Genomic DNA, 15,514 nt, shown 5'->3' on the forward strand with positions numbered 1-15,514 from the left:
AAAGTGACCAAATACACCATTATTTTACTTACTCTTAGTTACGCTACCTACGCAAAAGAATTTAAGTAAAAAAAAAAACGATAATTAATTGGAATTTTTATTTAAATTTGTGAAATATTAAATTTTTTTTGTAATTTTCAATTTTCAAAATATTATTTTATATTTTGTACTTCGGTACCTTTTCTAGAGAATGCGGGTTGTTTTATCAACTCTGTAAAAAAATTAAATTTTCTTAACAAAAAGAAAATTTTTAAAAATATTTTAAATTTTTATCTATGTTTTTAGTATCTAAGGAATTCCAAATAAATATTGGGCGATTTTTGCGTTTTTTTTAAAGATTTTCAAAAAGTTTTGGAATCATTATCTTGTTACTTTGAATAGTTCATACCAGGGGAGCTTAAAAATTAGAAAAAAATATTCCGAATACTCAAGTTAATAAGATTATAGAACCGAATGAAACGAATCAAGTTCGAGGTTAAAATTCTATTAAAAACATTGAACTGTTTATGAAAATTTCTCCGTGTAGGTAAAATCAAATTCGCCGAAAAACACTGAATATTAAATGAAACCTCATAAAATTAAAAAAATTATAGCTAAATCGCTTTAGAATGTTGTTCTAAAAATTGTGCATTTCAAACAAAATAACAAAGAAAAAATGTACATTGTATAATTATTAAAAATATCTTGTTAATTTTGACCTTCGTTTAACAAAATTTTTTTATTTTTAAAGCATTAAAAAAATTTTTCGATTATTTTTTCGAATTTTCGATTCTGTTACTATTTGCCACGTACGTATGTATGGTATGCAATTACTTGTCTTTTCACCTAAAATCTTACAAGAATCATGACGTTTTTTTCTACTTTTTTAATTTTAATCACGATTAAATATTTCTTATGCTTTGTTTTTTAACGAAATTTTAAATTAATTAGTGATTGTTTCGATTTGGCGATTGCAACTAAATAAAAACAAATTTACTAAAAAAAATTTTTAACTGCATTTTCTTTACAAAATCACAATCACGGTAGTAGTCGATAAGAAATTAAAATATTTTTTTTTTATTCGGTTTTTTTTTTTGTATTTGCAATTTTCATTAAGATTTTTTCATTAAGCTTTAAAAATCATCTTCAATTGATTTTTGTTTTTGCTTTTTTTTTTCTTAAATTTGGCTTCATGCCATGAAAAAGTGTTATTATTATATTTTAATTTTAAGTTGTTTACTTGTATTAAATTCTCCTAGTATGTATTTGAAGGTATCTGAAACGGAAATAAAATATGTAAGTATAGTAATGAATTAATTCTCTTTTTAAAGTATATTGCTTAAGTGAAATCAAATTAAATACTTAATTTGCTGCTGAAAAAATTATAATAGTTGACGGTTAAGTGACTATTCAGTTATCTATCCACTTAAGCATTATATCTTTTACATTCGTATTGAGGAATATTTAAATGAAAAAAAAAATTCAATTATACATAAATTATTTGATTATTAAATATGTAGATACTTGAAAGAAAATATTTTTAGGAGAATCTCATTCGAATATAAATTTGAAAATGAATATCAAACACCATATAAAGTAAATAGTAATTTAAGAGAGATTAAATTTCTTTTATGTCAAAAATTTTTTTCGTCAAATATTTCTTTGTGTCAAATATTTCTTTATTTTACTTACTCATAACGTATACAAATATATACAAAATATTGCTCATGTAATTTTGCAAAACAAAATTATTTTAAACGAAAAAAATTGCCCCATTTTTTGCATACGAAATGTGTGCTCTTTACAATATTATTATGTTCTCTTCTTTTGAGTAAAACTGAAATACCTTTTTGCTTTTTCAAAAGATGTCGCATTTGAAAGGCGATTTTATTTCTCTGAAATGTGAACTTTTGAATTTTGATTAACAATTTTGAGTTTTTGTTTCTTCGTTATAGAATATAATAATTTATAATTTAAATTCCATCAATTAATTCCTAATAGACATGTTTCGACAAGGACAAATGCATTTGCACTGTAAAGGCGAACATGCGGAATTTGATCTCATTACATAACCTTCTTGGTTGATGCATTACAATGTAATTACGGCGTTAATTTAATCTAAGGAATTGGAATTTGAATACATTTTGCTTAAGCCGTTATTCGTTGGTCCGCTTAGGTAATCCATTATCATACTTTCCATTGATCTTAAATTTAAGATTAATTTTTCAATAGCAACTAAAGAAATTTTATAAATGCGTTACCGTCAAAAAAAGTAAACGTAAAATTTTTATTAATGATTTTTATAATAAGATTTTTGTTTATGCTTACACTAACTTCACTCACTTTGGCATTTTATAATCAAAAATAATTTTGGCACATATGTATGTAATGTGTGTCCTTTGATTTCATTTTGAATATTTTATTTATTCTTCATCAAATTATTAATGATTCAATATTTACAAATGTACCATTCTCAAATTTTTCCTGTCATATTCATTCAATATTTTAAAATAATGTGTACATATGCAATAAATATAGGGGAAATTCATCAAAATCAAAAAAAAGAAGCTTGAATGTGTTGTGTTGTGTATGAGTAAATTTGAATAAAAACATTTCAACAAAATAATCACTGTCAAGAAATTTAAAATATTTTTCTCTGCGTGTTGTTTCATATCTGCACATACATTGTACGTATGTATATGTATGTATATACATATATTTTTGAAATTTTGAAAATATTTCAAAATTTCCTTATCAATAAAAAGCACATATTTTAACGATATTTGAAATAAATATTTTTCATAAATTTTTAAAATTGAATATCATAAATTTTGAAAGTTTAGAGTCTTAATAAATTATTCATTTTAATTTTATTTTACAAAAAAAAAGAAGAACTTCGGTTTGTTAAACTTTCATCTTTAAAAAAAATGGGTATGAGTACACACATATGCACGTCAACACATAGTAGTTAGCTAAAAAAAATATGCAGAAAAAATTAATCTCCATTTCTGTAAAATTTTAATTTTTTTTCAGTGATGAAATTGAGATTGTTGTCTCAATATTTTTGGATTACCATTACAACAATTTACAACTAAACCAAATGCCAATGTTCACACATATTCATTTTTTATTTGCAATGAGCCTTCATTTTGGAACTAGTGAAACCCTGCAGTCTCTTAAGTATTTGGCGTAATTTTCTGAAGATTTGACGAGGCATATTTACTTCAATTCAATACGAATATTTCGAGATCGAAATGCTATAAACAAAGAATCTTAACGTTTGAACTCATTGACCCAAGGAACCCCACAACTTAATTCAATTTTTATGTGTAGATAGACATGTAATTTAGTTGCAATTTAAAACTTTTGTTAACCAAGTTGATGACTTTATTTAAATTTCTTCTAATTTCTAAAATACCGGCGATGAAAAAAAGAAAGAAAACAATTTTTTTTTATGATGAATAAGTCAAAAGTTTAATTCAAATTAATATCATTATTTAAAAATTATGATAGCTTAAATTTATCGCAATAAAATTATAATATGTACATACACACACACACGTGTATATACATCATATTATCATTGAAATGTTCAAAAATTTCACAGGGGGTGGAATTTTAGTTTTTGGTTAGAATTTATTAATGGCGCCGCAACTACAAAGTTCCCATCTAAATTTTTTATCAATTTTTTTTTTAAATTTTTTTGTTTCCTTCTTTTTCGCATCGTTATTATTGTTTTATCACTTAATTTATATGTGTGTATGTTACATATGAGCGCATTTATGAGCTAATATTGATAAAACCAAAAAAAAAAATTTATTGGCATTTTTACCGAAATCATAATTTGTTTTTTTTCTTCTTGCTTTATTTTTATGAGCGCGAAAGAGATAAAACATTTATGAAGGTTTTTGTTTTTGAATAGGAAAATTTTATTGTCAAGTTCATATGCCGAAACAAATATTCATTGTACTGCTCCGCATTCAAATAATTTGACATTTAAGGGGAAATGAATAGAAAGGCTTTACGAAGAGCGTATTTAAATCAATAAACGTACTTATAAGTTTAAGTGACTTTTCAACATAAAATGTCAAAATTGTGGGATTCTCGAACAAAATTAAAAATATCAATTTTTTTTATTTAGTTTCCTAAGAGTGGTTATCTTTTTGTACGTCTTTATTTAAAATTGGAAATGCTTTAGATTGGAAAAAATAAATGAAGTTTTTATAATTTAAATTAAATTTAAAAATATTTTATAATAATTTGATGTTTGAGCTCGTATCGATCAATAAAACAATTTTTTTTTATTTTTTCAGTTTCTTAGAGAAGAATTAAAATACGATTCGGGATATGAGAAACGTCAGAAAGCATTTCATTACAACGATGATATGCATATATCTGTTAAAGAGCTGTGGGAAGCGTGGCTTCGGTCTGAGGTAAGATTCTAATCTATAACAATCGTAATTTTTTGCTTTCTCGTATTTGTTTTTATTTTGGCTGGTTTTAAATTCAGTACTCTTTTTATAATTTTCGAATTTACATTATGTATGATATGTGCATATGTATTTTTGTATGTAATGTATTTCTAATGTTTTGTTTTTCTGATTATTTTCAGGTTCACAATTGGACCATCGAGCAGACAACAGATTGGCTAGCACAATCTGTTCAATTGCCACAATATGTTGATTTATTTAAACAACACAAAGTTACTGGTGCAGCTTTACCAAGGTGAGAATGATATTTTGAGTTTAATTGCGAGGGATTTTATTCGTAATAAACTATAAGAATTTAATTATTGCTCGTGTTAAATTATTCCGTGACTAAAAACATGGAGTATAAAAAGGTTATCAATTCAATAATTTCTGTGCGCAGTAGGAAGAACCGTTTATTGGTCGCATTTAACAAATGTGATTTTTTTTTTTCATTTTATTCTATATCTAGACTCTGGAATCTAAATTTTTTTAGAATGTTATGAATTAACACTAGTGAAATGTTCGGGAATCTTTAATTTACATACATTACTTATTCAATTTGTCATAATATACAGTTTCGAATACAAAAATTTCTATGAGTACAACAAAATATTTTATAGTTCTGTCTCGTTTTTTCATGAATTTAATTTATAAAATAAGAAATATAAATTAATCAATTATTTTTCTGTTGTTGTTGTTTCTGTTCTTTTCTTCTTCCACCCGACCTCAGAGAAGATCAAGGCTGTTCAGTTTTTTAAATTTATTTTGCGGTTATTTAATTTAAAACAAGAAATACAATTAAATCAAAATGAATAACTCTTGTTTGTATTAGTTTCTACATACATATGTACATATGTAATTTTAATTTGTATAGAATTTTATTGATCACGATTCAAAATCAATTTTCCATCTGTCGAACGTGTAAATTTATTTAAATAGATGTGAACAGGTTTTTTTATGGATAACAATTTCTTTAGAATTCGCTATTTGTGTACAAAATTTAATAGTATGAATATGTATGCACGTAGGTGAATGTTGATGAAAATCGTACTAGCCCCATAACACAATATTTCGTTTTAGGACTGCAAAAGTATACGTAATAAATATTTTTAAATATCTAAATTTTGCATTCTTTTAAGTTTTCTTTATTTAAAATCAAGGAATTTAAACCACTTTTTCATGTACCCAATGTGACTGAATTTTATTCAAATAATTATTTTAGTACTATTTTAAATAAAAATTAAGCTCAAAATCACTGACCGCAAATTATTTAGTGAATTTTATTTTAATGCATACCTACACGAAGTCATTGAGATACGATGTTTCAATTTACGACACTATATGAATTCGGACCATTATTATTCGACTAGTGACATTATTCCTGATAAGATATTAACATTTTTTTAGTTTTTTTTGACAGATTTTACTGATTTTTGGATAAAAATCACCACCAAGCAATAGTTAAAAATATAAATCGTAGTGATAAACGTACTAACTTAATTAGATTTTATTTCTTTATTTTTGTTAACAAATTGGATTTCTTGGTTTCGTTATAATATTTTGTTGTTATTCCGTTTTTATTTTATACTTTTGTTACTTTATTGTAAATCTTATGAATTGTAATAATATATACCTACATATGTAGTTTGTCCATTTCAATTTTCGTTCTCATACATGCGACAATTCGACTTACAATATAAATGTCTGGAATTAAAATATCGTACCCCGAGGATTTAGTGTGTGTACCTATTTACTTTTCAAATATGTTCAGTTATTTAGACGACTTTTTGCTTTACCGATATGTAGAGTTTTTAAAACGACAATCGAAATTCGACGCATAGTTCTTATAGGGATTTTTATTTTGTCAAATTTTCCATTCAGGAAAAAAATGGTTTTATGATCCCAACATGTTCAAGTGAAAACTCGTTTAATTTTCAGTATACGTACATAATATATCTATCAATTATATGTATATGTTCATTGTTTTTATTTACGAATTTAACATATTATATTTACATATGTACGAGTACTGATGCGCGACTATTTATTCGCGCACACATTTTTCAGCCACCTGATTCTTTCATGATTGTAATATGGTTTTCATTTATTTTAGCTGGTCTTTGTTAAAATCAAATTGTTATGAAAAAATTTCTTAATCAATAGATTGACTTCATTGGTTCATCAAATGATGAATCAATAAAGTCACTAAATTGATCTTTGTTTGCAATTTTATTGCTGTGTTTTCATTTGTTACAATTAATAAAGCAAGTCTAACTTTTATTATAGTTTCGAATATGTCGCACTAGTTTTCCTAAAAATCCACCATTAATTTTGAATTAATTTAGGATTTTCTTTTCAAAATTGAAAAATTGATTTAAGAACCGTTTTTAATGGTTTTAAAGGTTCATTTTAAAAAGAAATTTAACCGAAGTAATATTTCAAGTTGTTTAAAACGGATATGAATCACTTTCGCCTTACTAACTTAGAGAGACTCACTACAATTTTGATTAAAAATTGGTTAGAATTAATTTCTATCGCGATTAATAGTTTTTAAAATCAAATTTAAATTATGAAAATAAACTAAATACGAAAAATAATGTGCGTTTTTGTGTTGACAATGGCGTATTGTCAGTTTCGTTGTTAGTATTTGAATTAACTATTTATTTTATTAGCTTTTTGAAAATGATATTAACACATTCATTTGTAATTTATCTATAATAAAAGCTTTAGATTGCTATTTTGAATAAAATGAATTTTTTAACACAATAATTTACTAAAAAAAATGACGAAAATTCTGTAGAAAAACTAAATTCAAATACATAGTAATTAAAATCAAATTATATCTGATCACGAACCTAATAAAAAATTGTTTTTCCTTTTTTTTTTAATAACTAGGTGCTTTAGAAAAAAAAACCGAACCATTCAAATACGTTAAATTTACATTTCTTAATACTATATGACGATATTCTAAAAGTGAGCACGTTCTACAAAAACGTAAGCTGTAAGTCTTATGATTTTAATTTTTGGAGGAAAAGCAAAATAGCATTAGATCTGCTCTTCTTAACTTAATTGTTATTTTATTTAGCTTCAATCGCTATTCACTGCCACGTAGAATTATATACTTTCTTTCATGTCTCTCGATCGATAAGCTACGATGAGAATTTTATGCAAAATAGTGTGATATTAAAATTAAATATTCAGTCATGTTTAAATAATATATGTAACATAATAATTAAGAACAATAGTGGTAATTAATTCTTTGCCGTTCGAAACAAAGAAAAACAAAACTGCAGCGTTAATCAGTCAGAATTAATAGTTTTGAACGAGTTCGGAAATTTTACATTATAATTTCATATTTGAAATAACCACGACTTCTAGTTAGACAATCAGCTTTTATTAGCACTACATTTAATTGCACCAACCATTTTTTTTTCTTCGATCTGTTTTAATTTGATTGCTCCCTTTCGGAAAGATGGTTCGAATTTCATCAATTTTGACGAACTATCGATTTGAATATGGATAACTCTAATATTGTAATATCATCAAGGAATTTCATTCGTCAAAAATATTCAAACTTCTAGCGGTTTTTGGTTTGTTAATGCTATTGTTTTTTTTAGAAAGAAAATTGTGGTATTCATGTTAACTTTTCAAAATATATTTAAAAATTTATTAATATAAAAATTATGAAAAATTATCTAAATATAAAAATTACATTTTTATTTTCAATTTTCAAAAATTTTTAATTGTGTTTTAGAAATTTTCTTACATTAATTTTATTTCACACAGTTAACACACAATTCGCTATTTAAAAATGCGATTATTTGTAATGAATTCAATTCGATTACAACAAAATTCCGAGAAGCTCAATTACAAATTTTTGGATTGGACCACTAAATACTCGTATTACAGTCAAGGCTAAGTCGTTATTTAGTTCTTAATATTTTACCATTATTAACAATAGTTTTTTTTCTTTAATTAGTTTTAATGTAATTTCAAATTATAATATTAAAAAGTAGTCATTGTTTCATTCATTTTTTAATTCATTCGGTTTTAAAATTTTTATTATTAATATTAATGTATTCATTTGATAACTGCTCAGTATATATAAATTTTATACTGAATCGAAAATCAAATGAAATCTACACTTTAACGTCTACTTTATTGTTCTTTATTCTAGAACATAACAAATTTCACTTTTAAGAATCTACGAGTATCATTAATAGTATTATTTATACAAATCAACCTTCAGCTATACATAGAATTTGTATATGTATTAATTTTTTCTATAACTATCTCGTCTATTCTTTGACTTGATCCAAGTTTTGTAAGTTTCAATTATATTAATATTGTTGCTGAAATATTGAAAGTTACCTTCTATTTCACAGTGTAGTGTAAAGTTTAAAGAGTGTAAATTGTGTAAATACAATTTTTAAAAATACATTAAATGCCGAGAAAGAATTGTGACAGCCTACAAATGGAAATTAAATATTTTCCTTCCAAAATTTCATTTATATTTCAACCAAAATAATAATGTTAAAATTTACAAAACATTCGATTTTTTGCTTCTTAATTCCCGCATTGGTGTACAAATGATTTTTGTTGATATTAAAATTAATCTAGTTTGCAAATATTAATTTAATTGGATTGTTTTACTTCATTTAGAGCAATTTCGTATCTTTATTCATTCTAATAAAATTATCAGCTAGCAAACAATATTCTGTTATCAGCCTAATTGGAACTACCACAGATATAAGGTAAATTTGCTTAATTGAAGCAAATTCACAGCTTTTATTATTCAAGTTAAATGTTATACGATACAATGTAATCAAACTAATATAAATGAAACAAACAATTAAAGATTAATAATGTAATTGATTTTTTTTCTTTTTATTCATAATAAAATAATAATGCGATTTGTTGATTTAATATGAAGGTTCTTCAATGATTAAAATTATGTTATATATGTATGTCGTTACACTGTAAGAAAAATGTTTATTGTAATATTGTTAAGAATAATTAAAATACTTGAGCAGCTAATGATTAGAAATATTAATATTAATTAATACTAAAATGCTAATATTAATTAGCAATTAGTATCAAGTATAAAACTTTCACTATTTTAATTTAATTTCATGTAGTAACGGTTTAAATTATATAAAATTACGAGTATAAATGAAAAATCACGTTTTTATTATCTTAAATTAGTTTTTAATTAAAATTTAATTATTAATATATTGTGCTCTACAAGTGTAATTCTAATAATAATTTGCAATTCACAATATTTTGACAGTAGTTTTTGTTAATTTCTCAATTTATATGCTATAAAATTTATGGTGAAATTTAATTTTTCAACTAAATTCAATTAATTCATAAAAAAAAAATTTAATAGAAATGTGGTCGACTTTTAAGATTAATATTAATAATTTATTTATTTTTTCTATTAAAGACGTAGTATTGAGATGTTACATAAAAGTGTTACAATATACATATTTTAAATTTTTAAAACAATTAATGAAGATTAATAAATTTTTTGTGTTTTTAATTCCACTACCTATATACCATACTGTTCACATTTAGTAGGGAAAAACAAACTTACTATAATTATAATGAATATTTAAAATTATTTTAAATTTTTCCGTATTGTAGGCAAGTAATATCTATTTTAATTGAATAAATAGTCTGAGTACAAAAGTTCATTTCTGATTATTTAATGAACAATTTGTTTTATTAAAAAAAATATTTACTATGTTTGTTTTCCAATTGAAATTGTAAACAAATGACAATTGTATTTTATTGGTGCCTGGGAATATTCTATAATATACTATAATGAGATATCTAAAATTTTTGATCTTCATATGAATTGACATGAATTTTTTCTAAATTTCAAAGTTTTTCAAAGAGTATATAACAAAAAGCAAATTACTTTTCACCGGACTACTACAGCCGTTTGCAATTTATTATAGTCCCCCTATTCGACCGCTTATAGTAGTCCTGTACAATGTACAAGATTGTGGATATCCCCAAGTGAGTTCGACAACAGTCCCGAATGTTTAGCGAAGCCGTTCGAAGAAATTGCGATGCCGAATAGTATCGGATAGTAGGATGGTACCAAAAGATGTGTACGATAGTTAATATCCCCACAAAATCTACACAAGAACATAATCAATTTTTCCAGCTTCCTTCCTCGTCAGGTCATCGAATTACTGAGAAGGTTCACATATCTTTTTTTACGCCAACGCTACTGTAATTGCATTATTTAATCACCTAGCTTAACTTACTTTAAATGCAAACATTTACAATGTTATTTATTTAATTTTAGTTTTCAAAATATTTTATTTCAAATTTCATTTTATTTCTTTTTACTTTATGCTTTTGTTTACATTTAGAATTTTTCATAAAATGTCAATATTTTGCGACAACTCATGTAACGATGCTGATGAATTTTTTTTTCTTTTTTTTTTTTTGTATAAAATGTATAAATACACACCTGTAAGTTGAAGATATAAAATAACAACTTTTATTTTACGTTTATATGTAAAAGACGTTAATTTATAATTAGATAAATATGAAATCACTATAATGACTCTTTAGTATGTATGTATGTAAGTTTAAATGATTTTTCTATCATTACAGTTAAAGAATGTTCTGTTGTAGTGGCTCTAAACAATTTTTTCCACGAAACCATGTTTTTGTTTTGAAAAATTTTGTTTAAATATTTTTATAATACATAAAAATAAAATCGCACATTTTATAGAAAATAATTTGAAAATACATATAAGTTTCATGTCATAAATGAAGGTCAAATTCACAGCGGTCGATGGAATAAAATTTGAAAACTAATTCTAAACTATTATTATTTCATAACTTTGTAATATAACTAACTTTCCGTAATATTTACAAGTTTTTATTTATGGTTCGCGAATGAACAAAAGGTGGACTCCCTCCTATATTTTTTAATTATTGTCACTTTTAAAGTCTCGTTTTTTACAAATTTAATAATAAAATTTATTTTATTTTATTCTCATTTTATTTTTTTTTATTTTTATTTATTTTTGTTTTGTCTTTTTTATTTTATCCAGACTTGCAGTAAATAATATGCATTATGTGAGTAATGTGCTCGGTATCAAAGATCCAATTCATAAACAAAAAATCGCATTGAAAGCAATGGATGTAGTATTATTCGGCCCGCCGAGAGGTGAGTTACTCTTGTAAATAAAAAATTAGAAAAAAACGTAAATAAATGTACCTACATTTTTTTTTAATTAAAAGTGAATTTTCATAAACGTGACAATTTGTGAACACATACATACATTAAATGTCATATAATATCATAATGAAAAATGTGTATGTTTATAATGTGTGACATATAATTATGTATGACGAGAGAATTGAGAACAATAATTATTTTCAAATCGTTTGTTTTCAATAAATAAATAGCAAATTAATAAAAATTAAAAAAAAAAGGAATTAAAGTGATTGAAATTGAATTTTGAAAATACAAAAAAAAAATGAGTAAATAAAATCAAAACACATAATATCTATATATATTTATACATATGTGAAACAGTATACACACGCATAGATGGAAAATGTGACAAGTTTAAATTACACAAGCTTTTTCCTTATAATTTTTCGGTACTCTAACAAATTTTCTTCATACATCAGCTAGCAGTAGCACTCACTATTTCCCTATATTTGTGAATCCATTTTGTTTATTTATTACGTTTATTACTATTTTTTAAATTCATAGAATTTCGCTAGTTTTCAATTTTTTTTTAATAACTATGATTATAATTTACAAAAAGTACTTATAAAAAATTATTAATAAAAAAAAAAACAAAAGAACAACCAATAGTTTTAGAAAAAATCTTTTATTTGTTTTGTAAAGCTAAAATAAAAAAAATGATTGTTAAATTAAAAAAAATATTGTTAATTTAAAAAAAAATGTATTTTAAAAGTAACATTTAATTCGTTATGACATCAGATCAAATATTTGATTATTTTTTGATTAATAATCATTATACGATTTTAGAAACTGGTACAAGATGGAAAGATTATATATTGGTGACATTATTATTAAGTGCTATTATTGGTTGCTGGTACGCATATCAGCAAAATAAAAATGCAAAAAGACATTTAAAACGTATGGCACAGGATATGGAAGGATTACAAAAGGCTGAACAGGCTCTACAAGAGATGCAAAAAGTAAGTTTAAAAATTGAAGAAATAATTAATTTGTTTAAAAATTTAGAAAGTGTGTGTTTTATAAGGATAAGTACAATTTACAATCAAGAAACTTTAATAATTTTTAATATTATTTGCTAAGAATGGATAGAGTTATACTTATGAATTTATTAGGATCCTGTTTTAATTTTTTTATTTGAATGAATCCAATTCAATTTGTAATTTTATTAATTTCTTGCCATGAAAATAAATTTACGCCCCCAAATTTCTGAAGAAGTAGTAAAAGTATGTAGTGTCTTCATCTTAAAAACTCATTTATTACCACTTACATTAACAAAAACTTATCACTCGGTTGGAATTTATAAATTTTAATGGATTTTTAGTTTTCAATTAGCAGAGTTTTATTTGTATTTAGAACAGTTTTCCAAGTATGCATATCAATAAAATAGTGGGGCACCAAATAATTATTTTTTGTTATAATTGCAGTAACTTTACTCGTTACAATTTATGCAATATTATGCATTACATTAAAATGTAATCTCTAAAAATAATTTAATAAATATGTTATATAAAATAATTACAAAAAACATTATGTATAAGGTTTTTTTCTCATTTCTTTAATGATATTATCTATTTTTAACTTAAAATATTATTGCATATAAGGTGGAAAAATAGTTTTTAATAGATTTTTTTTTATTACTTTGTACATTTTAGATTATTTGAATATGTTTGTATATAATTAATTCAGCAAGAATTCAAAATTGCATATTTAAATTTAGATTTAAAACTGGCTAACAACTATTTGATATTTTTCATATTTACTTACACGAATAATCAAATTCAAAGCGAAAGTAATAAGTTTTGTCATTATTTTTTCTCGGAAACTGTTCAAAAAATCATTATTTCAAATCACTAATATTTTTTTAATTAAGTCTTATATAAATAAATGAGATGTGTTTTTTTAGTACGTGTTGTAAGCGGTGGTGGTTCTATAAGGTAGTTACTAAATTATAAATTTTTCCAATTCAATTTGTGCTTAAGATAATTAATTTAATAAAATTTAGAATGTTTTTGTCAAAAATTTAATTAACTTTTAAGTAAGTACTAATTAACTCTTTTCCTAAGTTTGTATAATTTGATCTTACACTCATAGTGACAATTCGATGAAGCTGTGTGTGACAAGTAAACTTAATACTAATATTCAAAAATTTATACCGGAAACTAAAAATTTAGTTAGAAGGTTAGGTAAGGTTAGGTTAATAGATTTTATTACTTATTACTTACCCATTATATTATATTATGAAGAACTAAAACATAAATAGACAATGTTTGAAATAATTTTCAAAAATATTAACACGTTCGGGGACGCTAAAAATTTCAGGGAGATACAAAAATATACAGGCAGTTATTTTTGAAACTAGTTGTAATATTTCAAATCTAATTAGACATGTATTATAAGAATATTCAGAACATTGTATTTTATCCATTATATACAATGAATATTATAGCATCCACTACGATATAGATAATATTTTTCAATTAGAATGAAATGAATTAAATTAATAAAAATTGTCTTTAAAATTTGAATGCTATAGCATTCACGTCATCTTTCATCACTATGAAAATGAATGTTCGCGTCCGCGAACGTGTTAAAAATTATCAAATAACCGTAACTCACATTGGGATGAAATCATTTCTTAGTTATACTTAACAGGTAGTTTTCAAAAAGTTGTTTAAAAGCATTTGTACGTATAACATACGTACAAATGTATAAATGTTACACAAATTCTTTCACAACATTAAAATTTCTTTTTAACTGATCTCACTCCACACAATAAGAGCAGTTTTGTTTCTCTTATTATTTCTTTATTGTGTTTATAATAGGAATGCACTTTTCCATGTTAGAATCGCAGGTGGATTATCAAACTGATCTGTTTGGTTTGTAAGAGTAAATTCATGTTAATTTGGCAATACGCTAAGTGGTCGACTATATGTTGATTATGTCATATTTTTAACAGATTTGACAAAAATAGCCTTAACACAAATAAAAATAGTTTCATGTACCTATGCGCGTGTTTCTATACAAATATTGCATTTTGGAGTCCCTGAGGCAACACATAGTCTGAAAAGTATTGGGAAATAATAATATACTGTTTTTGTTTGGAAATTAGCTTGTGCACAGTTTTATTTTTAAATTTGAATGATTCTTTCTTATCTCTTCATTTCTTGAATTGTAAAACTTGTTTTTTTTGCTTTCTTTTTTTATTCTGTGTTGTTAATAACAGTAAAAAAAGTGAAACGAGAATCAAGGTAAAGAATTTTCGAAATTCGAATTACTGGAACATTACACATAGTTCATTAACCAAACTTATTTACTATTCAAAAAGCAAAAAAATTTTTACTTAAAAATGTTATCATACTACTTTCTTGGCCAGGTAATATTTTCGTTTGCATTCGGAAAAACAATTGTTCGTATTGTGCTATCCATAGTTTTTGTCGACAGAGAAATTTTCGGGAATAAAAATGCAGTAACTAGTAATAAATTATTTTATTGTAAAAATTTATACAAGCATGTTGTTCGCATATTGAGCTTTATAAAGTTTAAGGTTTTCTTAGGATTTTATAGCTGTACATTAATTAATAACAATTACAAAGTAGAATTAAAATATCATTTTTTAATTGTATATGAAAATGGAAAAATCTTTTAACAATTGTCCAGCTGAAACTGTACTTAATTACATACATAAAAAATACAATGTTCTGCATCGTTGCCTAGGAAAATCAGAGAGAGAAAATTTATAGAAAAAAATTCAAAGTCATATTTTTTTTCCTCTTTTAATTTTTTTTATTATTACGTAGTTAGGTTTGTACAAAGTTTTTTG

The 15,514-nt window shown here is 24.2% G+C and overlaps 1 protein-coding gene across 8 annotated transcripts in view; it reads left to right on the forward strand.

The window, feature by feature from the left end:
* LOC129605619 (stromal interaction molecule homolog) overlaps positions 1 to 15,514 on the forward strand; it is a 66,665-nt gene that overhangs the window by 28,960 nt on the left and 22,191 nt on the right. For all 8 annotated transcript variants that reach the window (XM_055515492.1, XM_055515488.1, XM_055515487.1 and 5 more), the window contains 4 exons: positions 4,293 to 4,412; positions 4,592 to 4,704; positions 11,528 to 11,643; positions 12,481 to 12,653. In XM_055515492.1, coding sequence (XP_055371467.1) covers positions 4,293 to 4,412; positions 4,592 to 4,704; positions 11,528 to 11,643; positions 12,481 to 12,653 — 522 coding nt within the window. The remainder of the gene's footprint in view (positions 1 to 4,292; positions 4,413 to 4,591; positions 4,705 to 11,527; positions 11,644 to 12,480; positions 12,654 to 15,514) is intronic.

This window comes from Condylostylus longicornis, unplaced genomic scaffold (genome assembly GCF_029603195.1).
Source record: "Condylostylus longicornis isolate FDR11 unplaced genomic scaffold, ASM2960319v2 ptg000013l, whole genome shotgun sequence".
NCBI classification, from domain to species: Eukaryota; Metazoa; Arthropoda; class Insecta; order Diptera; family Dolichopodidae; genus Condylostylus; species Condylostylus longicornis.